Here is a 27,771-nt window from a genome sequence, read left to right as displayed (position 1 = left end):
TAAATTAAAGCATGCTAGTTTTAGGTATTTAATTTAAGTTTTTGTTTAAGTCTCCAAAATTCTGAAAAATCCTGAATCTGAACTGAGTTCAGCACATTTGTGTTTTTGATTGGACGAACGTAAATTTTGAGATTAAAACGCATTCCCTGAGGAGACGATCTAGCCCTTGGGCTTAATATTACATGACAGAACTCCTATACTTGGGATAGCTTCCGAGCTACTCATTTTTCAAGTGAGTCAGAACTCCTGAGACGGTTTATGTATGTAACCACGGTATTCCTCCACCATAAGTGAGGGTATGTATCTATTGTGATGGGACTACATTATGGTAGTCGCCGATTTTCTTCGTTAAGCCAAGTGTATATCTGATTTCATGAATGAGTTTATGAATGAGAGATGACAAATTTCGAGGACGAAATTTTTATAAGGAGGGGAGGTTGTAAGAACCCAAACCGTGATAGGTGGGTTTAATTAATTAAGAGAGGGGCGAGATGGTAATTGAATAGGCTTCGTCGACGAAGCCAGAGTTCGTTGACGAAGCCTCACATTTCTGGTTGATGAGGTGCAGGGGTTTGTCAATGAGGATAAGCCGAGAGGTTTTTGGGAGTATGACGAATTCAGAGGCTCGTCGACGAGGAGAAACTGAAGGGTTTTGAAAAAATCAAAAATCCCAAGCTCGTTGACAAGGCCATCATCTCGTCGACGAGTTGTCTATATGGTCTCATTGATGAGGACGCCATTTGTCGACGAGAAGTGACTGGGTCAAAGGGCTATAAATAGATATTTTCATTACTTCTCAGTTAAGAAATCTCATTTTCTCTCTCTATCTCTCTAGAAACTCTTCCTACTCTCCATCTTTCTAGATTTCTTCACCATTCGTCGTGAGAATCGTTAATCCAAAGTTACCATGAGGATCGTGCAAGGGTTCTCTACAAGTTTTATGGATCAGATTTTCAATTCGGGCATTCTCGGGTTTTGACGAAAAATCAAGGTAAGGTTCAATTTTCAATTTTGATCTAGTAGTTCTGTAGAGAATAATGTTATGAGTATTTTCTGTACTGTACGTTGTAGGTTTTGGAACTCGGTTCGCTGTTTAGGGGCCTTGGAGTTCAAGATTTGCCATTTGGGGAAAAGGTAAGGGGAATTATGTTTCTGTTGGTTATTTTTGAAATTAGACTTAGTAGAATTGTGGTTCACAGTCCTGTATGCGTTTTGGTTACTCATTTGGGGGGATCTAACGGGTAAACTATGAGTTTTTCATGATTACTGTTTTGGGAAAAAGGGGGTATTACGTTGCATCCCTATTTTTGTTGGAAAAACCGTATGTATATGATAATTTATATTGTGTAATAGGGATAACCGTGCCTTGACTTTATTTAAACTGTATATGTTTGGAAAACCATGATTTTTAGATTACCAAATGGGTGTGGTATGTTTGGTTATATGAGCATGCATAGTTGTGTTTTGTGGAATGCAATTGGAACTGGGTTCTAAGTTGTTCCAAGTACTGAGACTGTCCGGCTCTATATCCGTGGGTGTATGAAATCACTAGGCCATGTTTGGCAAAAGTGTCCGGCTCTATATCCGAGAGCGTGAGCCTTATCAGATGATCACCGAAGGGTGTGTATCCACCAGTTTGCGCTGGTATGATACCATGGGAGTCTAGGACTAGCCATGTGCCGGTGACGCTGGGTACTGTGGGTCGGCTGGGTCGATGCCGGGTATCGCTGACCGGCTACGGGTTGAAGGGTGTGACGACACCGGGTTGCTTGATCATGTGTGTGTGTGCTTGTATGCACTGTTGTGAAACTAGTACTAGAGTTACATTTAACTGTGTATGTGTTGTGTATCATGATAACACTTGAATGCCACACACTGATATAACTTGTATTCTTCTTTACTGAGAGGTGTCTCATCCTTGCTGTACGTACATATTTTCAGGTCCTTCAGGTAACTGGAGCTAGCTTCTTGGTGTAGGAACATAGTGGTCGGTGTACCGCGGATAGCGCTTTGATAAGTGTTGGGACTTTTTTGCTTGGGTTGTCATGTTGGAGTATGGTTGATAATTGGGTTATGTTTTGTACTATGGAGCTTAGACTCCTATTGTATAGACTGTATGTATATAGAAAAACCTTTTTTTCACTGCGTATATTCTATTGTGTATGAATGTGTATAGGTTGCCTGGGAACCCCACGGGGTCGGACCCTCATTCATTGTACTGTATCGATGGTATTTTGTATGATACAGGAACATGTTAGGTTACTAATTCACTCCTGGGTCTAATTATCGGGTTCGGAGCGTGACATCCTCCTTCTTTATATTATGTGTTAACTTTTGAGATATTGACAAGAATCAATTGAACTAATAAGAAATACTTTTTTGCAAACATGAGGTATTATCGAAGTTAGAATCTAGAAGTAGAAAGATAAAATGGCTAGAGTTTTCTCCTTCGAAATAGTAATATAGAGGAGAAGGTCGTGCAATTATACGATGAAAGAGGCCACAAAATTTTTGTTATCTAGTAACATGGTAATAACGATTTAATCAATGTTTCCCACTAGTGGAGAATCCAATTCCCATAGCTATTAAGAATTGAAATGGAATTTTTATGGGAAAGATAAAAACCTAGAATGGAAATTGGAGTTTTTTACGAAAATATTAAGAAAAAAAATTAAAAAACATAAATATGAAGGAAATGGAAAAAAATTACATAAATGTACCCAACTGACTTTCCAAAAGTCGGTTTGGGTTTTAAAATAATAAAAATAAAATGTCAGTCATCAACTCTTGTCAGTCAAAATTAAAAAAGAAGAAGGAGAACCGACTTTTGAAAAGTCGGTTCTTCACCTGCACAAACCCCCCCTACCCTACTCAAAAAGCTGCCACCCTGCCTACCTCCCCCCCACCGCACCCACAATCAAATTCCTCTTTTTAAGACCCCCTCCTCAAATATAATCAAATAATAAAATATATATTATTTTAAATTTAAATAATTATAAAATATATATTATTTTTCAAATTTTAAGATTTAAATAGAAATTTGTAAATAAAAAATATATTTTTAAGTGTCATGTAATATAAAAAATATTTTCTACTTTGTATTTATTTTTCAAATGAATTAAAAAAAAGTAAGTTAATTTTAATTTCAAAATATTATATAAAAATGAATACAATAACAAAAAAATTTGAAAAAATTTACTTTTGGGAATATTAAGACAAAAAAAAACATCTTACATCCTCATTACATAAAAAAATTATTATTTTTTAATTACTGTTATTATTTTTTATACAAAATTAATTATTTTTTTAATCAAACTCCACCAATACATAAATTGTCTTTTAAATATTGAACGATAAAATTATAATTTTATAAAAATATTTTTAAAAAATAATCGGAGATCAAATTGAAATTTGATTACAACTTGAATGTGTTCGTGAAATGGGATGGTGCTGATGACGAGTGAGGTGGGAGTTTTGGGAGGACTGAGAACTGGATTACATTTGGTCCTAGTTGGATGCACTAGCGTACATGCAACATACACCAGTGTCCAAAACCGTACAAGTTTGGCTACAAAAAATATAAATATGATTACTATCTTCACGGCGCCGGTACTTCCCATATCATCACTTGTCCAATGCTGATCATCGCCGATCACTTTCCGTGCGAATCCTCGATTGCCGCTTACGGATTTTGAATAAATAGGAAAATTTTAATTTATAAAATTATAAAATTTGACCTGTGTTTATTTATTTTTTTAAATAAATTTAAAGTTACTAATAAAAAATTAAAAGAAAAATTATTTATTACAAAATTTTAAATAAAAAATAACTAATTTATATTAAGAATAATAATAATTAAATTAATTAATAATTAGAATTTAATTCATATTTTTGCATGCATGCATGCAAAAAAAAAAAAAGATTATGCACATCTACTTTAAATCAAGCCTATATATATATAGAGTAGGGAAATATTTAAAAAAAAAAAGGTTGCATGCATGCAAAAATATGAATTAAATTCTAATAATTGATTAATTTAATTATTATTATTTTTAAATGTAGAATTAGTTATTTTTTTATTTGAAAATTTGCAAGAAATATATTTGCAAAAATATTGTTGCATGCATGCAAAAAAAAGAAAAGAAAAAGATTATGCACATTTACTTCAAATCAAGCTTATATATAGAGCAGGGAAATATAAAAAAAAAAGTTGCATGCATGCAAAAATATGAATTAAATTCTAATTATTAATTAATTTAATTATTATTTTTAATATAAAATTAGTTATATTTTTATTTGAAAATTTGCAAGAAATAAATTTGCAAAAATATTTTTGCATGTATGCAAAAAAAGAAATGATTATGCACATTTATTTCAAATCAAGCCTATATATATAGCAGGGAAATACAAGAAAAAAAGTTGCATGCATGCAAAAATATGAATTAAATTCTAATAATTAATTAATTTAATTATTATTTTTAATATAAAATTAGTTATTTTTTATTTTAAAATTTTAATAAATATATTTTATTTTAATTTTTTATTAGTAGCTTTAAATTTATTTAAAAAATAAATAAACACAGGTCAAATTTTATAATTATAAATTTTAGAATTTATAAATTAAATTTTCTTATTTATTCAAAATCCATAAGCGGTGATCGATCATTCGTACGAAAAGTGATCGGCAATGATCAGCATTGGATGAGTGATGATCTGGGAAGTACTAGTATCGTGAAGATAGTAATCATATTTATATTTTTTATAACCAAACTCGTAGGGTTTGGGGCGCTGGTGCATGCTGCTTGTACGCTAGTGCATTCGATCGGGACCAAATGTAATCCCATTCTCGATCCTCCCAAAACTCCCATCTCGCTTGTCACCAGTACCGGTCCGTTTCATGAATGCATGCAAGCTGTAATCAAATTTCAATTTGATCTCTATTTATTTTTTAAAAAATAAATTTATAAAATTATAAAATTACCATTCAATATTTAAAAGACAATTTATGTATTGACGGAGTTTGATTAAAAAAATAACTAATTTTGTATAAAAAATAATAACAGTAATTAAATTTATTAATTATTTAAATTTAGTTCATATTTTTTTAAAAATATTTAAAATATATGTTAAATATTTTTTTATGTAATTAGGATGTAAGATGTTATTTTTTTATCTTATTATTTTGAAATTAAAAATTAATTTACTTTTTTTAATTCATTTGAAAAATAAATAAAAAGTATAAAATATTTTTTATATTAAATGACACTTTAAAATATATTTTTATTTACAAATTTCTATTTAAAATTTAAAATTTGAAAAATAATATATATTTATAATTATTTAAATTTAAAATAATATATATTTGATCATTCGATTATATTTGGGGAGTCTTAAAGAGAGGGATTTGATTGTGGGTGGGGGGAGGCAGGCAGGGCGACAACTTTTTGAGGGGATTGTGCGTGCATGGGTGCAGTCGGTTCTTTTTTATTTATTTATTTTTTTTAATCCTGACCGACAGGAATTAATGATTGACATTTTTATTATTATTTTAAAATCCAAACCGACATTTGTAAAGTTGGTCGGGTACATTTGTGTAATTTTTTTTTCATTTCCTTCATATTTATATTTTTTGATTTTTTTTCTTAATATTTGCGTAAAAAACTCATGGAAATTGTCCATGGAAACAAGGTGTGGTCGACAAAAATTAATAATAATAGTAATTAAGGGTCTTAATTGGCGAAGGAGGCTTGAGAGCTCAACATTTCCGGCAGGCGAATGCCCATCCAACGATATTCCCACTGCGTAGGAATCCTGTGCGATAAAAACCACGATTCCATTCCGCGGTTGTCTCCCTTATCAAATCGTCACGACCGTCCATCCCTCCTAAGATCAGCACTATATTCAGCTGACTTTGTATTAAAAATATATATATAGCTTACTCCCATCTAGGGTTTATCAGTCACCCCCGACACACAGAGTCTCTCTCTCTCTCTCTCTCTCCTAAAACTCGCAAGCCACGCAGAGGAAAAAGAAAAGAGAAGAGAGGGAGAAAGTCACCATGGCCGGCGAACCTGCGCCGCTGCTGGACAAGATGGCCGCCGTCGCCCTAGACGACGCTGCTCCGGCAGCCCAATTCTCCGACCGCGTCCTGATCCGCACCATTCTGGGTCGGGCCGACGGCGGAGCTGGCCTCGCGGGCCAGACGGTCAAGATTGGGGGGTGGGTGAAGACAGGCCGTGAGCAGGGGAAGGGATCTTTTGCGTTCCTGGAGGTGAACGACGGCTCGTGCCCTGCGAATCTGCAGGTGATCGTCGATGCCGCCGTCGGGCCTCTAGGACAGCTCGTGCCCACCGGGACGTGTGTGCACGTAGAGGGGCAGCTGAAGGTACCTCCGGAAGGCACCAAGCAGAAGGTGGAGCTTCGGGTCGAGAAGGTTCTGCATGTAGGCCCCGTGGATCCTGCCAAGTACCCGTTGCCCAAGACGAAGCTAACCCTTGAATTTCTCAGAGATGTTGTTCATCTTCGTCCAAGGACCAATACGGTACTCACTCTCTCTGAAATCGAAAATACAAGGAATCCATTTTTTAGAACAAAAAATAGTGAGAAAAGAATAATATTTATTATAAATTAATGAACAAAAATGTGATTCTATAAGTAATTAACGTTTCATTTTAAAAATTTTAATTATATATACTATTAGTACAGAGAAAAAATACAACAGAAAATATTTGTATCCTAGTTTGTTTTTTTTTCCAAATAAGATCTTTGATCCAAGAGAGACTTGGTTTTATGGTTACTGCAAAGCTGTAATTTTTATTCAAGAGGTTGTGTTTGACATACATGATTCTATTTTAAGAACAAGATGCCTAATTGTACTATTCTATGTTGCGTAGTTCGTTACAATCAGCTTTTCTGTTCTTAAATCTACTGTTTATGTTAGCTGTATTGAACTTGAGCTTGACATAGACTTAGTTTCAGCTCCATGCTCACACCTATTGGGCGTTTTTATAGTTTGTAGTCGTTCAAAGGATGAGATTTTTTTATAGCATGGAAAAAAGACAGCTAGGGAGTAGGCGCTAAGCCAACTAGAACAATTAATTAATAATAATAATTATTTTTTTTGGGTGTGGGGGTGCTTAAAAATGGATTTGCAGTTGAAACTCTAAGCATTTAACTTCCCCCCCTCCCCGCGGGCGGAAAGATGTGATAGAGTTTTTATGTTGCTTTCTCTTGGAAATTATTTCTCTGATGGTCTTAAATTATATCATATATTGCTTCTTAGTATATGCAGTGTGTAATTATTGTGCATGGTATCAGATTTCTGCAGTTGCTCGAATCCGGAATGCACTAGCTTATGCAACCCACACATTCTTTCAAAAACATGGATTCCTCTATATTCATACCCCAATTATTACGACCAGTGATTGTGAAGGGGCTGGTGAAATGTTTCAAGTGACAACATTGATCAGTGATGCAGAAAAGGTGGAAAAGGAGCTGATTAAGAGTCCACCTCCATCAGAAGAAGAAATACAAGCTGGCAAGCAATGTGTCAAGGAGAAAGGAGAGGCTGTCGCGAAACTTAAATCTGCTAAGGCTAGTAAGGAGGAGATTAGTGCTTCGGTAGCCACCCTTACTAAAGCCAAGGAGGAACTTTCAAAGCTGGAAGAGAGATCCAAGCTTAAACCTGGAATTCCTCATAAGGATGGCAAGATTGATTATGCCCAGGACTTCTTTGCCCGTCAAGCTTTCTTGACGGTCTCTGGACAACTACAAGTTGAAACATTTGCATGTTCCCTTAGTAGTGTCTATACATTTGGGCCAACTTTCAGAGCTGAACATTCTCACACTTCGAGACATTTGGCAGAATTTTGGATGGTGGAGCCTGAAATAGCTTTTGCAGATCTTAAGGTATATTAATTTAAGTGAATTATATGCATTTGTATTTTGGATGTTTGAGAATTGCAGCAAAAAAAGTTAGGTGCTAGGGAGTACTGATTGGATAATCTCGGCAGTTGGTTGTCAATTCTAAAATCCAAAACAAACTTTCAGTGTTATAGACAAGGCTGATGTGAATTTGTTGAACATGTGTGGTATGTACCTACTCACAGACATGTAGCATGCGTTTACTCATGTTTGTGCCTACGTATGTGTTGATGATGGCATATGTGAGAGTTGTCATAGGCAGAAACCTTCATCTTCATCATTTCAACTAGGAATCTGAAACTTGGTTTTATTGTGTTTTCATCAAGATTGTTTTGCTTATAATCAAATGTAACTACACTCTTTGGTTGGTTTAAAACTTTGATTTATAATTGTTGCAACGACAGACATGTGTACATGCACACATGCAAAAGAAGATTCAATGTATCGAACGACATGATCCATTCTTTACATTTGTTTAGTGTCGTGGAACAGCGATGGGGTGTTTGGACCTCTGGATGTCTTGTGGAAAAACTGTGTCTTCGTCAGTGATCATGACCTTGTCTCTGTTTCTGTTTTGGTGGTTATGATGACACATTCAGATTACACTACCAAATTTTGCCCTAATGCCATGTAGGACAGAATGGACTAATTTAGTATTGGTTTGAGAGTCAAATCCCTCTTTTTCACTGATTCAGTATTCATTGAGCATTCAAATCCTTCTATTTCTTTTGATTTTTAGTGAGCCTATATTTTGGCTCTGTAAGATACATAACATTCTGGAAGACATGAATGCTTGCATTTTGTAGGATGATATGAATTGTGCAGAGGCATACGTGAAATTTCTGTGTCACTGGCTATTAGACAATTGCCTTGATGATATGGAATTTATGGCAAAGCATTTTGATAAAAGTGCCATTGACCGTCTAAAACTGGTTGCTTCAACTCCCTTCGAGCGGATAACATATACAGATGCAGTAGAACTCCTCAAGGATGCAGAAAAGAAGGGCAAAAAGAAGTTTGAGAACAAAGTGGAATGGGGAATTGACTTAGCATCTGAACATGAAAGGTGACTCTGCTAGCACTCTAAATGTGTTTTAACAAAATGCGTGTGTACTGATGTCATGGTTTGCTTAATCATGTAGATTCTTGACTGAAGTGGAATTCAAAAGGCCTGTTATTGTGTATAACTACCCGAAAGCATTTAAAGCATTCTACATGAGACTCAATGACGATTTAAAGACAGTTGCTGCTATGGATGTGCTGGTACCAAAGGTATCTTATTCTCTCAACATAGTGCAGAGACTTCGATGCTGAACATGAATTTTGTTTCAATGATGATAATGCTTCTGCGACTTGTCAAGACCCAAAAATTTCTCTTTGACATGGCATTATGGTGCATTTACATAAAACAATAACTTCTTCATTTTTAGGTGGGAGAATTAATTGGGGGTAGCCAAAGGGAGGAGCGTTATGAGATAATTAAGACGAGGTATGATAGCTTTTTGTTCTTTATTCATTCACTGTATTAAAAAAATGCATGCATTCGTAAGTTTTTGAATTTTTCTATTTCTTATTAATGTTTTTAGCATACTGAATTGTTGGCCAACCACTCCCACTCCACCCACCAGCCCTTTACTATGGCAAGACTTTGAAGCATCGTCTGTGACATGGTTTTTACTTTCTTTGATTTGAGCTTGAACAATTATTTTGTAACTCTTGATTCAAGGAACAACTTTGATTAAGAAATTAGACTGAGTTCCTTCTGCAGTATTATCCTGTAATATGGGAAAAAACAGTACAATTAAAGTGATATACGGTTTTAAAATGACATAAAATATGGGAAGAAATAGTGAACACAAGGATATACGGGGTTTAAAATAAAATATTGTGAAAGTTGTGAAATAAAAATAGAGTAATTTGTGCAATACAAACTCTGTGTCAATTAATTGTCATTGTTCTCTTATTCCGTTGAGATCTACAGAAAAGGCTTTTTCTGAAGTTTTAGTAGATATATGTTTTGCATATGTTTGTGTATGCTGTTAAAATTAACTGAATAATAACATAACAATTGAGATATTGATATTGATTAATTATTTTAAACCTTAAAGTACTTGTGTATGTATAAAAGAACATACTTGTATGCATAAAGGAAAATATACTCAACAAGTGATTGGATTAAAGCCATACCAATTGGCATAAATGCTAGAAAATGCTAAAGGCATTTTTATTATATAGTTTAAATAAAAAATGTAAGAGGGTGGACACTCACCACCTAGGTGTAGCAAAAAGTGGGCGAGGGGGGGCTAGGTAGTCACCCCTAAAGGGATGTGTCATGTCAGCGTATTAGGTACGTTGTGAAATATGTGAGGATTCCTACATCATTTTGGATGTGAGCGAGTAAAGAAGTTAGTTTAGGAGACTAGGATTACAGTAGCAACTTGGAATATAGGGACACGTATAGGTAAAAGCATGGAAATTGTGGACATAATGATTAGAAGAAAAGTTAATATAATTGCCTTCAAGAAACTAAATGGGTGGGGGAGGAAGCTAGAGAAATTGATAAATTAGGATTTAAACTTTAGTACACTGGAAAATAAAAACATAAGAATAGGATAGGAATTATTGTAGGCAAAAACTTAAAAGATAGCGTTGTAGAAGTAAATAAAGTAGGGGATAGAATTATAAAAATTAAGATGGTCTCAGACCAAGAGATAATAAGGATCATTAGTGCTTATGTTTCTCAAGTAGGCTTAGTAGAAAATCTTAAGAGACAATTTTGGGAAGATACAGATAATATTATAGAAGGTTTATCAAAGATTGAGAAAATACTCATAGGAGCAGATCTAAATGGACACGTTGAAAGGGATAATAAAAGTTATAAGAGGATATGGATATGGAGATAAAAATGAGTTTGGGAAGATGATCTTAGGCTTTAATATGTCATATGATTTTATTAGAATGAGTACTTGTTTTAAGAGGAGAGAACACTTAATAACCTTCAAAAGTAGACAACTTAAAAGTCAAATAGATTTTTTCTTAACTAGGAGGGTAAATTGTTTATCATGTAAGGATTGTAAAGTTATTTCAGGTAAAATGTTAATCACATAACATAGAGTTTTAGTGTTAGATATATGTATTGAAAAATAGAAGAGAAAGGATAAAATAAACTAGTGTAAGAGAACTAGATGGTGGAACCTAAAGGGAGAAAATATAATAAAATTTAAAGATAAAATGATCAAAGATGGTGATTCGACTATAGAGGATGGTGTAGACACAAACACTCTTTGGAATATGATAACTAGCTCTATTAAAAAAGACAGTAAAAGAGATTTTAGGTAAATCAAGATGAAGATTCTAGAATAGTAAAGAAAGTTGGTAGTGGGATCAAGATGTCTAAAAAACCATAAAGGCAAATAATTTGGTATAAAAAATGGCAAAAATGTTGAAACATGGATAACTTTGAAAAGTATAAAGAGACGAGAAAAGAAGCAAAGAAGGCTGTTAGCGAAGCTAAACATCAATCATAATAATTTGTAAGATAGATTAGATACAAAGAAGGGGAAGAGAGTTATATTAGACTTGCTAGAGCTATAGAAAGAAAAAGTAAAGACTTAGGTAATGTAAAATGTGTAAAAAAGTGAGGATGATATTGTCTTAGTTAAGGAAGCAGACATAAATGAAAGTTGGTGAAGTTACTTTAGTAAGCTATTTAATATAAACCAAATAGAAGGCTTAAACTTAGAATTGACAAATGAGAAAAAGAATAAAAATGTGAGATTTGTTTGCAAGATTAGAATTAACTAAGTTAAGTTTGCTCTTAAAAAGATGAAAAACGGAAAAGCTATAGGACCGGATGACATCCTAGGTGAAGTTTGGAAATGCTTAGGTGATATTGAAATTATATGGTTAACTAATTTATTTAACACAATTATAAAAACTAAGAAAATGTCAGATGAATGGAGGAAAAACACTTTAATACTTATATACAAAAATAAAGGATATATTCAAAATTGTAATAACTATCGTGGAATTAAACTGACTCATACTAGTGTTTTAAAAGGTGTTTTTGAGGCACACCTTTGAGGTGTTTTTCTGCTAGAATGCACTGAGGCGTAGTTCGAAAGGCGAAAATCCTGCTATCCATACATTTTTTGGGTCAGAGCGTATGCCTCCATTGGAAAAATGCATTTTTTACGCATTAAAGAGAAGGAAGGTGCATGCATTATGGGATCAACCCTTAACTTTAATAATGTAAAAGCCTTAAACTGCAAAATGGGGCAGAAAGGCCCTTTCTTTCGTGCTTCTATAAATCAATGGGTGAAGAATCAAACGATCCAAGAGTGCTTCATCACATCGACAAAGGGCCACTGTAATCTTCTTTGGTGAGCTCCTCTGACAGGACTACTGCACTGCCACCTCTACGTAGCTATTCCTCTCTATCCCTCTCTTGTTCTTTCTTTGTGATGATATAGTTGGGTCATCTTTGAATGTCTCTCACTCTTGTCTTGAGTGTCTCTTTCTCGGCTCGAGACCCTTTTCGATGGAGGTAGTGAATTGTTGAGCGAAGGTAGTGTGAGAGAGGCAAGCAGAAAAGCAAGATTTCTTTACTGTGTGGGAAGGCAACCTGTAAGGAGAGCACATGGCTGTGGAAAGGCCATGTGGATGTAGCATTAAACTTATAGAAATATAGTGTATCAACAATAATGATAGCTTTGGTTAATGTGTTTTGATTTTTGTCGAACTATTTTTTTAGTTTAAAATTTCGTATTATTTTTTGTATATATAATTTATTTTATATTTTTAAAATACAAAAATCGAAATCTCAAAATGCTTACGCCTTGCCTGAATAGGGGTAAAATGCCTCGCTTTGCGCCTTAACCTTTTAAAACACTGAGTCATACGATGAAACTATGGGAAATGGTAGTTGAATAAAGATTAATGCTAGAAATGAGGGTCTTAGAAAATCAATTTGGTTTTATGCCTAGGAGATTTGCTATAGAAGCTTTTAGGAAGATTAATGGAAAATTTTAGGAAAATAAAAGATGAATTTGCATATGACATTTATGACTCAGAGAAAGCGAATGATAGGTATCTAGGGAAGTTCTTTGGTAGGTTTTTTAAAAAAACTACATGTGTAGTAGGTGTATACTAATGTAATTAAGGATATATATGATGGGGTAATGACTAGTGTAAGGACTATAGGTGAAGAGATTAGAGAATTTCCAATCACAATAGATGTACATAAAGGATCTACTTTGAGCCCTTATCTTTTCACTTTAGTGATGGATAAATTGAGTAGGAGTATCCAAAATGAGGTTTCATGGTGTATGTTTGCAGATGATATTCTATTAATTGATGAAACTAGGGGAAGAGTAAAGGTTAAGTTAAAATTATGGAGAGAAACTTTAGAATCTAGAGGCTTTAGGATAAGTAGAAATTAGACATAATATATGAAATGTAATTTCAGTAATAGTGGGAGGAATATTGGAGATAAAGTTAAACTTGATGAAGAAGAAATAAATAATACTAGTAGATTTCAATACCTTGGATTTATCAAGCCAGCTGAAAGAGAAATTGAAAAGGATGTAATGTATAGAGTTAAAGCAGGTTGGGAAAAATGGAGAAGTGTTTCAAGTGTATTTTGTGATCATAGAATACCTTTAAAATTAAAAGGGAAGTTTTATAGGACAACTATACGACCAGCTATGCTATATTATCAGAATGTTGGATTACTAAGAAACAACATATCCAAAAAGTAAAAGTTGTTGAGATGAGAATGCTAAATGGATGAGTGGTATAACATTGAAAAATAAATTGTGAAATGAAAAAAATTCGTGATAATTTAGAGATATCTTTTGTAGAAGATTAGATAAGAAAAAGATGACTCAAATGGTTTGGACACTTACAACGTAAGCCACATAGTGTGCCAATGAGGAAAAGTGAGTTCGTTACGGTGAAAGGTAGTAGAAGGGGTAAGGATAGACTTAAAATAACATGGAATGAGATAGTAAGGATTTAGTAGCCTTGAATTTTTCGAAAGAAATTCTCCATGATCGAATAAATTGGTGGAAAATGATTCATGTAGCCATCTCACCTAGTGGAATTTAAGGCTTGGTTTTGTTTTTATTGTATTATTAAAAATAAAAGGCAATATTTTTTAAATATAATAAATTAAGGTAATAATTGTAGCATTTTAGGGGTTGTTTGTTACCACGGTAAAAAATTAGAGAAATGAAAACTAGAAAACAAAAATCAAAAGTTAGAAACAGAAACTAAAAACTTGAAACCAGTACTTTGTTTGTTTAACATTTGTAAAACTAATTTAAAAAAATTCTCATTTTCATCTTAAAATCAAAATACTATAAAAATATGATTAGAATAATAAAATTACAAATAATACACATTAAAAAATTATGATAATAAAAATAAAATTTATTATAATTATTTTACTTAATTGTTGAATTGGTGGAAAATAAATCATGCAATCGACCACACCTAGTGGGGCTTAAGGCTTGTTGCTATTGTTATATTTATTTAATTGTTCTACTTTCAAATTTTACTTTATAATAAAAATTTTATTGAACATGACAATTGAAAAATAGTAAAAGTGTTTTGTAATTGATTTTATTATTATTTTTTGAAATTTATTTATGTTTAAATTCATATGATCATTTAATTTTGATTTTAATTTAAAAGTGTATAAAATGAATAATTTAATGCAAAAAAAAACTATTTTTGAATATTAAAATTTCTGACAACAGGTTGTCAAAATAACAAAAAACCATAAAATCTGGTTTTCAATTTTTTGACAAATAACCAAAAATTGGCAACAGAAATAGAAAATTGACAATAAAAACAAACATGTTTTTATAATCTGTTTTTTTACTGCGGAGAAATAGAAATAGAAAACGGAAAACTACAACGATATCAAACATGCCCTTAAATTTCTATCAATTTTGTTTTTCTAAAATGTTTAGGAACATCATTGGAAACATTTTATCGTTTGAATGAGATGGAATACATTCTATACATATTTTATGCTTTTGGCATTTGTCATGTTCGAAGAGCGTTCTTCAACTACATACATGCACGTCTTAAATGAGGAATACTAGCTATGAATTTCCATCATTGCAGGATACAAGAGATGGGGCTGCCTCTAGAGCCATACGAGTGGTACCTTGACCTGCGGCGTTACGGAAGTGTAAAACACTGTGGGTTTGGTTTAGGATTTGAGAGGATGATTCTTTTTGCCACTGGCATTGACAACATCAGAGATGTCATTCCTTTCCCGAGATATCCGGGAAGGGCTGATCTTTGAGGTTTATTCTATACATATAGTTTGCTTCCATTTTGTCTGTTGATGTTCAGCATGGAAGTTATATTGTTCCCCTTCTAACTAGTTACTATTATGGCAATTCTTGATTATAAACCAATACTGCATCAAAGTTTTGTAGTATAATTTATAGTGCTTGTTTGGAAAAGCCCTAAAATCTTTTCATTGATTTATATTTTTGGGTAATGTTGCTCATTTGAATTGTGTCACAGAAAGGCTTTGTTCTTATAGAAAAGATAGATCCGTTGAAGGCGATTGCCTGAAATAATGCTTTAGTTTTGCCCCCTTGGTTGGATATTGTCGTAGTCCCGAAGTGTTACGAGGTTGATACCAACCATCATTTCAGCCTATGCGATATGGCTGATTCTTTATTCAGATGGTTCATTTTAAATATTTTTGCGGTGTTCCATGAGCAGGGTTAGTCTTCCTTACCATACGAGTATTGTGTTTTAACATCTTGAATGCTTTCTGTGAAAGCCCTAGCTATCGAGTTTGGCTACAAAGATTGGTGGTCGATCTTGATTCTAATTTCAAGACCTGTGGGGACTGTTTTGAATTTCTCCTTTACCATGGCCAATGTAGATTCCGTCGCCACAATAATTCCGTATTGATATTTGTTTCTGCTTCTACCATAATCAAAATGATTGCATTTTGGAACTAGATTCACTAAAAGTGACATAGAAATGTGATCAATCAAACTAGTTTTTATTTTTACGTCTCCATTCTTCATTTTGACCGTCAACATGAATTCGTTTATTGGGTAACTCTTCGCCTTTTGCTTTGATGATTTTAGAGGAAAGAAAAAGAAATGAGGGATAAATCTGTTTATCTGTTTTTGTATTTTCTATTTCAAATAATTAAGAATGAAAATTTACTCGAATGTGATTGAAACTAAAATAGTCAAAAGTTAGTCCGATGCAAAATGAAATATGCAAACACATGAGCATTTGTTTTGCAGTTGGTGAGTTTAAAATGAAAGAGGGGCTGGGGGGTTATTTATATTGCATGCTAAGATGGACTACATTTGGTTAACAAGTACTTTTAGTCGATGTTCACTTGGTTAAGGACTTATACTTTCCATATTGAAAGTATTGAGTTGATATGGTTACTAACCAAATTAATAAAAAAATTTTGGTTCAAAAAATTAGCTACTAAACCAAGTCAAACTATTCCAAATGCCAAATTACTAACTAATTGAAATACAATACGATTAGTTCAGTTGAAATTGAATTATGAAAAATGTACCAATGATTAATAGGTTTTTGGGTTCTCCATGGATTAAGAAAACTTTGTATTATATATATGTAGATGGATATATGAATGTTAATTTTTAAATTTTATATATATATATATATATATATATATATATATATATATTAACTCTGTTAATTTGATTAGTTATGATAAGGTATGTATTGAACCAAAAATTGAATAACCTAAATCTACAAAATTTATATTAAATTGACCAAATTGAAAAAATTAATATAATTGATTTAATTAATTTTTTTTGGCTTGGTTCGTTAATTTAATTTTAGCAAAATGGTGCTCAACCCTGTCTCTCGAGTGTAGATACCTTTGTGCAAGGTGTTTTATGGTAATAAAACACACACAAAAAAAAAAAAAAGAAAAAAAAAAACCCATGTCCTTATCCTCACAGATAATAGGATAATTGTCATAATTAATTTTGTATAATATTATATACTCTAAAATCTAGTCTTGCAAAATTTTAGTGTGTGGAATCAAGGATTTGTTTAAAGAACAAAACAAAAAACATAAGAAGAAAAATTATTTTTTATTTAATTTTTTCTATATCAAACACCATTAACAAGAATTTTTTCTAATATAACTGAAAATTTTAAAAAGCTAAATATAAATGGTACATACAATTTAATTTATGTTCAATGTTTTGCGATATATTTTATTTTCTTTTATATTTTTTTCAATAATTAAATATAAAAAATGAATTGTTTCATATTTTTTTTTAAACAAAAATTCTTTTATATATATATATATATATATATATATATATATATAACTCTAAATGAATTCTAAGGATTCACATTCATAACTGATTGTCAAAGTTAATAGACAGAAATCATAGAAAAAAAATTTGATCGTAAAATGATGGGCTACTTTCTAAGTAATTGGAAGAGCATCCCTCATCATAAATTTTTTACTTAGATACTAGTTTGATCCTAGGATGAATTCAACTCAAGACATGTGAGTTGATGTTTCACCCTTATGCCCTACAGTTTCTCCTCTCCTATGTGTTAATTTTTGTTCTCAATTTATTACTTATTAAAGAATTACTCAAATTCATTGTTGGGAGAGGTTTTAGATTTAAAATTGGTTTAGATTTGAATAAAATATAGTATAAAATTAATTTTGTTCAAATTAACTCAAAGCTAAATTTTAAATTCGAAATTTACACTCCAAAACACTATCAAAGTGAAGTTTAAGTTATAAGATGAGTGTTCAAGAACATATTTTGATATTTAATGTGTGTTGTGTTATTCAATTATAGTTTGTATTATTATTATTATGGAAACGAATTAGATTGAAACTACATAATTAGAGATACTCCATCCTTTATCTGACATAATTTTTTACTCTCGTACGGGATTAGAAATTCGGAGAGTTCTAACGCTTCAACGGTTTTAAAATGTACCTTTGGTTTTACAATCTTAAAAGGAAAACAAATTCTCAATTAATAAATAATTTAATTTTTCTTAAGTACTTATGATCATTTTGCTGCATTTAGGGATTAAAATAAAAGAGCATTACTTACTAGCGTTTTCTACAAATACAATTTTAGGAACGCATTTTTAATTAATATCGTGTTCCGTATATTCGTTTTCATTATTTCCATTACTAGCTTTTCAAGCGTTTTCAACAAAAATAATTTAAGAACTCATTTTTAATTAAAATCGTGTTCCGGAAATTCGTTTTCATTATTTCCCTGATGCACTAGGAGTCGTAAACAGGGGATGACGGAGCTTAGGACGGAGAGCAGTGTCGTGTAGGAGGGAAGAAGACCTGGAGATTCAGGGAGATGAAATGAGATGATGGTGATGAGGAAGCTCAACAGGAAATGGAAGAAGTCTCTCAGAGACCACCTAGACGATGATCACAATCTCTCTCTCCCTACTGTCGACGATTCTCGTCCTATCGACTCCCAAGGTCTCTCTCTCTCTCTCTCTCTCTCTCTCTCTCTCTCTCTCTCTCTCTCTCTCTCAAATTAGGGTTTCGCGGGATTGCATGGATGCTTACGATTTGAATTTCCGTTTGGATTAGCAGAGCAAGAGGAGCTCGTGCGATCATTTGAAAAGAGTCAAGCGCAGCAGAGTTTTCTCTGGAGGGTGCGTACGTATAAATTTCCATTTATTATATGCATGGTTATACATATGTTCTGTAGTTTTGAAATCCTTACATCCGAAGTTTTTATGAATTCATTTTTTCTCCCTAATTTCTTGCAGTGTGTATTCGCGGCGCTTCTATTTTGTTTTGCTGCGTTTCTTATATTCTCCATCTATCAGCAGGCATCATCTCCTTGGGAACTGGTATTAATCCCGTGCAATTATAATTATATTTCTTGTCTATACGTATATGAACAAGCTTCTATCAAGGCAAAGAGAGTGTCAAAATAAAGGAATTAGTATACTGCAAGAAACAAAGAAGGAAAAACAGAATCTTGGAGAGAAAAAAATGAATCTCTAACTTGTATTATTTCTTGCATATCTTCATGTACATCAACAGTCCTCATATATATACACATAAATTTGTAACTGGCAAACCGACTAACTACCAACTAACAAGAAACTAATTACTTGAAAATAGAAAACTAACTTAAGAGAATGGAAACCGTCGACGGTTACAGGACAAACCATCGACGGTTTCAGAAAGAAACGAAACTGAAGATAAAAACCAAGATAATCGTTGACGGTGTCATTGACGGTTTTAGACAGAGAGCAAACTGTCGATAAAATCAATGTAACCGTTGACGGTTTCATCGACGGTTTTAGAAAGAGAGCAAACAATCGATAAAGTCAATGTAATCGTCGACGTTTTATCCTAAAACATCCTGAAGCTTCCTTGTTACACCATGCTGTTTTCCATGTTGGCTTCATCATTAATATAAGTCATAAATTTAATACTCCCCCTCAAGATGGAGTGTAAATATTAATAACACCCATCTTGGAAAGAATATTAGAGAAGAGACTATAACCAAAAGGCCTAGTTAAAATATCGGCTAACTGACTAGCTGAAGAAACATCGAATGCTTTCATAGTATCTGCCGACAATTTTCTTCTGACAATATGACAATCAATGTCAATATGTTTTGTATGTTCATGAAAAATTGGATTGGCGGCTATATGCAATGTAGCCTCATTGTCACAAAAAAAACACAGGTGGTTTAAATTGAGGTGCAAGTAAATATTTCAACAAATGTTGCAGTCAAGTAATTTCACATGTAGTCGTTGCCATGACACGATATTCAGCCTCTGCTGTAGACCTAGACACGGTATTCTACTTCTTGGATTTCCATGAAATGAGGGATTGTCTCAGAAACACACAAAAGCCAGTAATGGATTTTCAATGTCTCTGCATGCAGCCCAATCGACATCACAAAAAGCCTTCAACTGTAAATCATTTGTTGATAGAGAGAATAACCCTTGATCAGGATTGCTTTTAATGTATCTCAAGACACGATGATCAGCAGCCAAATGAGCTTCAGGGGGATTTGCAATATACTTACTTAATATTTGAACAAAAAATGACAAGTCAGGTCTTTTAATGGTCAAGTAGAGAAGTCTGCCTACTAATCTTCTGTAACAAAGAGGATCTGAGAGAGGCTCTCCTTTTATTTTGGATAATCTCAAGTTTTGGTCCATAGGAAATAAAGTTGGTTTACATGCTAAATACTCAGAATCAGACTATATTTTGAGAGCATACTTCCTTTGTGAGACTGCAATGCCTTTTGTGGAACGAGCAATCTCAAGACCAAAAAAGTACTTTAAAGGTCCGAGATCTTTGAGCTTAAATTGAGAATGAAGATTCTTCTTTAAATCAGCTACAACATCATCCTCATTACTAGTAATGATGATATCATCTACATAAACCAGCAATGCAATAAACGAATTATTTTTCTGTCGAGTGAACAAAGTGTGATCAGCTGAAGATTGAACAAAACCATGAGCTAGCAAGGTAGAGGAAAACTTTGAGAACCATTGGCTTGATGCTTGTATAAGACCATACAAAAACTTATGCAGTCTGCACACAAGCTGAGAGCTAGTGGAATTAGTTTGAGCAAACGGTAGAAACTCCCCCTGAGGAGATGATCCCTTCAAATTGTAATGAAAGCCTGGAGGTAAGGACATGTACACCTCCTCTTCCAAGTCTCCATGCAAAAGTGCATTATTGACACCCAGTTGATGCAAAGATCAATTCTTGGATGTAGCTATGACTAACAAAACTCGTACAATAACTAATTTGGCAACTAGTGAAAAAGTGTCCAAGTAGTCCAGTCCTTCTTGGTGTGTATGGCCCTTAGCAACTAATCGAGCCTTGTATCTTTCCACAGAACCATTAGAGTTATATTTAATCTTGTAAACCCATTTACATCCAATAGATTGCTTGTTAGGAGGTAAGTGAGTCATAGTCCAAGTTTTATTATCTTCCAAAGCTTGAATTTTATCAGCCATGGCTTTACAGTGTGTTGAATGGCTTGTCGAAAAGATGTTGGTTCTTTTTGCAAAGAAATAGAAAGTGTGAATACTTTAGAGAATTTGAAATTGGATATATAGTACTTGAAAGAAGACCTTTACTCAAAAAATAAAAAATGATGAAGTGACATCTACAATATTAGCTAAGTTGCAATGATAATCTGCAAGATATGATGGATTTTTGCGAATTCTAGTGGATTTTCTAGTCTTAGGCTGTGAAGTAGTATAATCAAGATTTTGCTGAGAAGTAGTTGGAGCTGAAGTATTTATTGGTTCATTTATGGAGGTGGAAATAGTATCCACAGGATCTGAAGGAATGTTTTGAGTAGTTTGAGTTATAGGATATGTTTATATATCAATAGGAACGAGATCATTTGTTTGAGGAATTGGTATGACTACTGACGGAATGGGAACATCATGACTTGTTTTGAATGGAAATATAGATTCTCGAAAAATTACATCTTTGGATAAGAAAATGACATTGGTTTCTAAATCATAGAGTTTGTATCCCTTGGTGCCATATGGAGATCCAAAAAAAACACGAGGACGAGCTCTAGGTGCAAATTTAGAATGATTATGAGATAAAGTAGATGCAAAACAGAGACAACCAAATACTCTAAGATGATTATAAATTGGTGGTTTTGAGAATAACACCTCATATGGTGTTTTATTAGATAGAAGAGGAGAAGGTGTGCTATTGATTAAGTAAGCTGCTGTGAGAACACATTCACTCCAGAAAACAAAGGGTAAATTGACATGGAATCTAAGAGACCTTGCTATATTTAATAGATGTTGATGCTTACGCTCAACTACGCCATTTTGTTGAGGTGTAGCAACACATGTTTGCTAATGCAAGACTCCTTTAGAAGAGTAGAATTCAAACATATCAAACTCAGCCCCTCTATCAGTCCTTATAGTTTTGATATGAATATCAAATTGTGTCTCTATGAGCTTAAAAAATGACTGAACTAGGGAGCGAGTGTCAGATTTATTTTTCATTCGATATACCCAAGTACAACGTGAATGATCATCCACAATTGTAAGAAAATATATAAAACTAGTACTTGACTAAACAAAAAAAGGACCCCAAATATCACAATGTATCAAATTGAAAATTTTATTTATGATGGAATGACTAGTATTGAATGGCAATTTTTTATGTTTGCCAATGGACAAACATTACAATTGAATTTTGAAAGAGTATGTATATTAGGCAACACCTTTTGTAGTGTTTGAATCTTATGAAGTGAAGGATGGCCTAGCCTAAATGCCAAAGATCAAAAGAAGGAAGATTTACAACGGAAGTGAAATTTATAGTAGAAAAAACACTAGAATTCATAACAAATGTTTGCAGTAGATATAGTCCAGCTACTTGGTTAGCCACTCTAATCGTCTCCATGAGTGTAGGTCCTGCATAAAACAAGAATGAGAAAGAAACAACAAACAAGAAGAATTTTCTGTGAGTCTTTTTATTGAAATGAGGTTAAAAGAGAAAGATGAGACGTACATAAAATTATGAAGAAGTAATGAATCTTGATATTTTCATAGTTCCATTATGTGTAACAGGAACACATGTTCCATTAGGCAATTTAACTGATGTGTTTACAACAGACGTAATTGTAGTGAAATGCGAAATAGAACTGACCATGCGATCAGTAGCACCATTATCAATTATCCATGAATTTGATTGCTTAGAAACAAAATCAGGTAGATTAATTATACCTAATAAACTCAAAGAGTTTGAAACAACAGATGATTTGCTTATAGCATTCATGTTTGTGGGTTGAGGTGTTTGTGAAGAGGGTTGTAGAAAAGAAAGAAGTTGTTGGCACTGTTCTTTGGTGAAAGGAAACTGAGGATTTGTGGAAGAACAATTTGGGTCATGGGAAGATAATGAAACTTGATGCGCAAAAGATGTTTTGGTTCTTGGATTCTGACGATATCTAGGTGGATACCCATGTAACTTGTAGCATCTATCAACCGTATGCCCAGTGAGACCACAATGAGTACAAACTGGCTTGAGACGTTGCTTCTGATGATTCTTGGCGATTGTTCTAGGAATATTCTTACTAAATAAAGTAGCAGTCTCAATCATCAAGGATGATCCCACCACCTTTCTTTGCTTTTCTTTTTGTAAAGTGAGAGATAAAACTCTATCAATGGATGGTATTGGATCCATGAGGAGAATTTGCCCTCGAATATGTGTAAAAGAATCATTGAGACCCATCAAAAATTGAACAACATATTCCTTTTGATGTTGCTCAATCATTGTTTTTAAAGCTCCACAAGAACATCCTGGATTACAAGAACAGTTAGGAATTGGTTTCATAGTAGAAAATTTATCTCATACTGGTTTCAATTTCGTGTAATAAGAATTAACAGAATATTGATCTTGAACTAATGAAGCAAGATCTTTCTTGAGTTGAAACAAACTGGGGCCATTACCTTGTGTGAATTTGATTTTCATATTCCGCCAAACTTCTTCAGCAATCGAAGTGCTGATAACACTAGAGCAATTTCTCCTGTAAGAGAATTCAAGATCCATGAAGGGACCATGTTGTTGCAATGAAACCACAGAATGTACAATGGATCAGATTGATCTTCAGGCTGAGAAAACGTTCCATCCACAAAACCGGTCTTGTTCTTGGCTTTGGGAGCTGTCAACATTGATCTGCTCCATGCATAATAATTCTCACCATTCAAAGGCTGAGAAACCAAGATTGAACCAGGGATTTCTCCATGATGAAGAAAATATGGATTGGAAAAATCTTCAATCGAAAAACAAGAACTTTGCTCTAATACCATGTCAAAATAAAGGAAGAGTATACTGCAAGAAACAAAGAAGGAAAAATAGAATCTTGGGGATGAAAAATGAATCTCTAACTTGTATTATTTCTTGCATATCTTCATGTACATCAACAATCCTCATATATATACGCATAAAATTGTAACTGACAAACCGACTAACTACCAACTAACAAGAAACTAATTACTGAAAATAGAAAACTAACTTAATAGAATGGAAACTGTCGACGGTTTCAGACAGAAACGAAATTGACGATGAAAACCAAGATAACCGTCGACGGTGTCATCGATAGTTTTAGACAGAGAACAAACTGTGGATAAAATCAATGTAACCGTCAACAGTTTGATCGACGGTTTTAGACAGAGAGCAAATCTTCGATAAATCCTGAAGCTTCCTTGTTACACCATGCTGTTTTCCGTGTTGGCTTCATCATTAATATAAGTCATAAATTTAATAGAGTGAGCAGCTATAATCTGCTACGGGTGGTATATGAAAGTGTTTTTCTTTTTTAATTTAATCACGCACTGAACCGTTTACTGCAATTGCGTTTTTTTTTGGTCTTGGTAAGATTTAAGATTTGAATCTGCTAATTTTATTGAGTACCTGGTTAGTGATTGTTAACCGCCACCCTTAGAGGATTTTGATTTTGATTTCGATTGAACACTCTATTGATCAAAGCCGTTAGTGAATTTTATGACAATGTTAATAGTTGGTCCTTGCATAAAGTTGTATGGAAATTGCTTTTATTTTTATTTTTAACTCATGAAGATCTCAGTTTACTGGGACATGTATGTTAGATTACCACTTTACCTAAATGCTTAAGATGTTAGGTTGTGGGCCAACAATGTATATCAAGCTTTAATAATGTAAAATCACTCAAATAATGTCAAAGATAAAAGTTTTGTGTCTCCATTTGTAGTGTTATTGCCAGACAACCAACAATATTGAATTAGTTTAGATGAGGGGGCACATAAACAGAAAAGATATCTCATTGTAATTTTTTAAAGCTGTTTTTGTTTAATCTGCTACAGGTGGGGTATGAAAGTGTTTTTCTCTTTGAATTTAATTGCACACTGGACCTGTTTACTGCAATTGTGTCTTTTTTTTTTAATTTTCTTGGTAAGATTTAAGATTTGAATCTGCTACTTTTACGGTGTATCTAGTTAGTGATTGTTAATCACCACCCTTGGAGGATTTTGATTTTGAGAGAGAGAGAGAGAGATGAAGATCTTAGTTTACTGGGACATGTAAAATCACTCAAATAATGTTGAAGATGGAAGTTTTGTGTCTCCATTTGTAGTGTTAGAGAGAGAGAGAGAGAGAGAAGAAAAGATATCTCATTATAATTTTTTAAAGCTGTTTTTGTTTAATATTCTTTCAATAGTGTTACCAATTTGTATGAGCATAAGGATTAAGTAGAACACAATGAAGAAATAATCAATAATTTTGTTTTTGTGAAAGTCCAGTTTTGATGGTGTGTACTGCTCTATGTATCTAATCACGATAGGTCTAGCTTGGAAGAGCTTAGAAATAATTAGTTGGAACTATGACATGCATTCAAATGCTTTCTCTATTTAAGAACCTATGAGTATTATCATTTCTCATTGAATAATGAATATATATTGTTGGCTTTCTGTGAACAGCGTTATCATGCTTACTTTATGGACGAGGTTTACTCAAGTGTGATTATATTTGCAGGTTCATTTCTGTACACATCCCTACTAGTTTTGTATTTTTCATTACCTGATTTGTTATGATATAACAAAATTTGAGTGCTATAATGTGTATTTTTTTTTTTTTGAATCTGGAACAAAAATTGGCAAAGACTTGTTATATTTAGAAAATGGATGAAAGGTAGAGCTTCATTTTTGGAAAGTGGTTTTTATTATTTATTTATTTATTGGGGATGGGGTGAGGGGAACAAAGTTTCTTAGAAGACTTGTGCTTGGATGGAAACAGGTTGATCGAGGCAAAATGTCTTTATATTTTAAATGATTTCTTTGGTTTTGATTACAATTACAAGCCCCCTCTTGGTTAATTTTTTGTTGGTGATTAATTAATTTTTAATGAAAATGTTAAGTAATGCTATGAACATGATTAATTTGGAAATTATGTGGATTTTGTGTATTAATGCTATATTCCTCGTATTATTGAGGCTTGGTTAATGATTAGTCATCAATGCTTTTATTTTCCAATTTCCATGCAAGACTAGGAATTTGGCGATATGCTTTTATGTTTTATGAGGTTCACTTTGTTATGGATTTGTTTTATATGGGTGGCACTGATGCATGCATTTTAACAGATTGGATAGCTGTTACAGCATGTTTAATGGCCATACTAGGGCTACTGTATGATTCACAGAATCGCAGGAGATGGATTTGGTACTCCTGCTATGCTGGCATGCTACTGGCACTTTTCTGGTTATACTACATGCTGAGGTAGGTCACATGTATCTCACTATGATTTTTTCACATGTATAATTTATTTTCAGGATGTCACTATGACCCACAAACATTTAAATGAAAATGTTTATGAGTACCTTAGCTGGGGGATGAGTATCAGCAAGAGTTATGTGCTTACCAAATTTTTTCTTCTTTTGTTATTAGATTGCCAAAGTTTCGGTGGGATGTCATCTGGCGTCCGCTAGGACCTCTTAGGTATGTCTCTAATGACTTCATCTCCTTTTCAATCAATGAAACCAATTAATTTACTGAAAAAATTTGCCCACCACAATTGCAGCGGAGCTGGAGCTTGCCTCTACGTGGACCATCTGCTCTCTGAATCATCAGAAGAAGTAAGGAAACTTCGAAGCTACATGTACACATACAAGACCACCTGAAAGTTTTCTTTCAGCCTTCATTATCTTTGCTTGAGCTGGAGGCAGGGCAACCCAGAGGTTCTTGTTGAGCTTTTGAGAGTATGGTACACAAGGCAGGGATATGGTTTGGTGGGAAAAATGCAAAAATGCTGTGATTATGCTCTTAAAAATTTCAAGTTTTAGACACAGGTTGCGTGCTGTGGAGGATGGGGCCATGTTTGCTATAGATCTTGTAAATTTGTTAGCTGAGAGAAATCTATTTGAGCTAAGCAGAGAAACTATTGCCGAGGTTCTTTTCCCCAAGTTTTGGACAAGATATTTATTTTACAATGTGTACCGGAGATTTTGTCGAGTCATTTAAAACAATATTTATATAATGCCCTTGTCTTCATTTTCATCTAATAATGTTTATATTTCTATTTCATGTCATAGTGAGTGTCATCATTTTTTGTATGCCCCAAAAAAAGGAAAAAAGGAAGAATGTCAGTTGTTGATAGCATGGTTTGTAATTTCGTTTGCCAGCCGATGTATTTGTAGATATGATCTTTCACCTGGATCTGAAATGGTAAACTCCTGCAACAGCATTGAAACAGAGAATGATAGGAACTGAAGAGTGTGAAGTGCGATAAAAACTGCCACTCCTGTTCATGGAAGTCTGCCTAGACACAAAATGGATGAAAATAGACGTGCCCAGTCTTTTCAAAATTAAATATGACATTTAAATGTCAATATATTTACGGATAAAATGGTAATCATATTACCAGCTTCGTTTTCAAGAAAAAATATACTGACATCTCCTAAACTGTATCATCTATGCTTCTTAAGATGTCCTTTTCTATATATAATATGATATTTTTAACTTTGCTACAATACTGTTGTTTGATTTTTACCATAAAAAAATTACTACTAATTAAGTTGGAGAGAAATTAAAATAAGAGGGTATAAAAATATTTTTATAATTTTAGCTAATAGTTGTTATCTTAATATGCTTTAATAATTTAAAGGGTGCAAGTGTTTAAGGAAATATTTGTAATAGCTGATATAATCTAAGAGGTAAAGGCTACTTTACCCTAAAAAATTTGAAAAGATTCACCTTTCCAAGTTTGCTTGTCAAAAAAATAAATAAAATGAAAACATATATCTAAAATAAACTTTTAAAAAAGAATTA

General features: G+C 33.2%; 2 protein-coding genes across 2 annotated transcripts; both read left to right on the top strand.

Annotated features, from left to right (window-relative positions):
* Positions 1-5,708: 5,708 nt before the first annotated feature.
* LOC131157100 (asparagine--tRNA ligase, cytoplasmic 1) lies at positions 5,709-15,429 on the top strand. The gene is made up of 6 exons (XM_058110987.1): positions 5,709-6,541; positions 7,318-7,908; positions 8,730-8,989; positions 9,066-9,195; positions 9,354-9,412; positions 15,058-15,429. Exons 1-6 carry the CDS (start codon positions 6,059-6,061, stop codon positions 15,239-15,241), a joined length of 1,707 nt encoding a protein of 568 aa, XP_057966970.1. The 5' UTR covers positions 5,709-6,058; the 3' UTR covers positions 15,242-15,429.
* Positions 15,430-18,091: 2,662 nt separating this feature from the next.
* On the top strand, positions 18,092-27,005 carry LOC131157099 (uncharacterized). Its single transcript, XM_058110986.1, has 7 exons — positions 18,092-18,436; positions 18,554-18,615; positions 18,733-18,816; positions 25,429-25,483; positions 26,088-26,223; positions 26,392-26,442; positions 26,525-27,005. The coding sequence occupies exons 1-7, from the start codon at positions 18,319-18,321 to the stop codon at positions 26,622-26,624; spliced, it is 606 nt and encodes a 201-aa protein (XP_057966969.1). The 5' UTR covers positions 18,092-18,318; the 3' UTR covers positions 26,625-27,005.
* The last annotated feature ends 766 nt before the right edge of the window (positions 27,006-27,771 follow it).

The sequence above is a fragment of the Malania oleifera genome, chromosome 6 (genome assembly GCF_029873635.1).
Source record: "Malania oleifera isolate guangnan ecotype guangnan chromosome 6, ASM2987363v1, whole genome shotgun sequence".
Classification (NCBI taxonomy): domain Eukaryota; kingdom Viridiplantae; phylum Streptophyta; class Magnoliopsida; order Santalales; family Ximeniaceae; genus Malania; species Malania oleifera.
The sequence above is the reverse complement of the archived record's forward strand: the minus strand, read 5'-3'. Positions and strand labels throughout refer to the sequence as shown.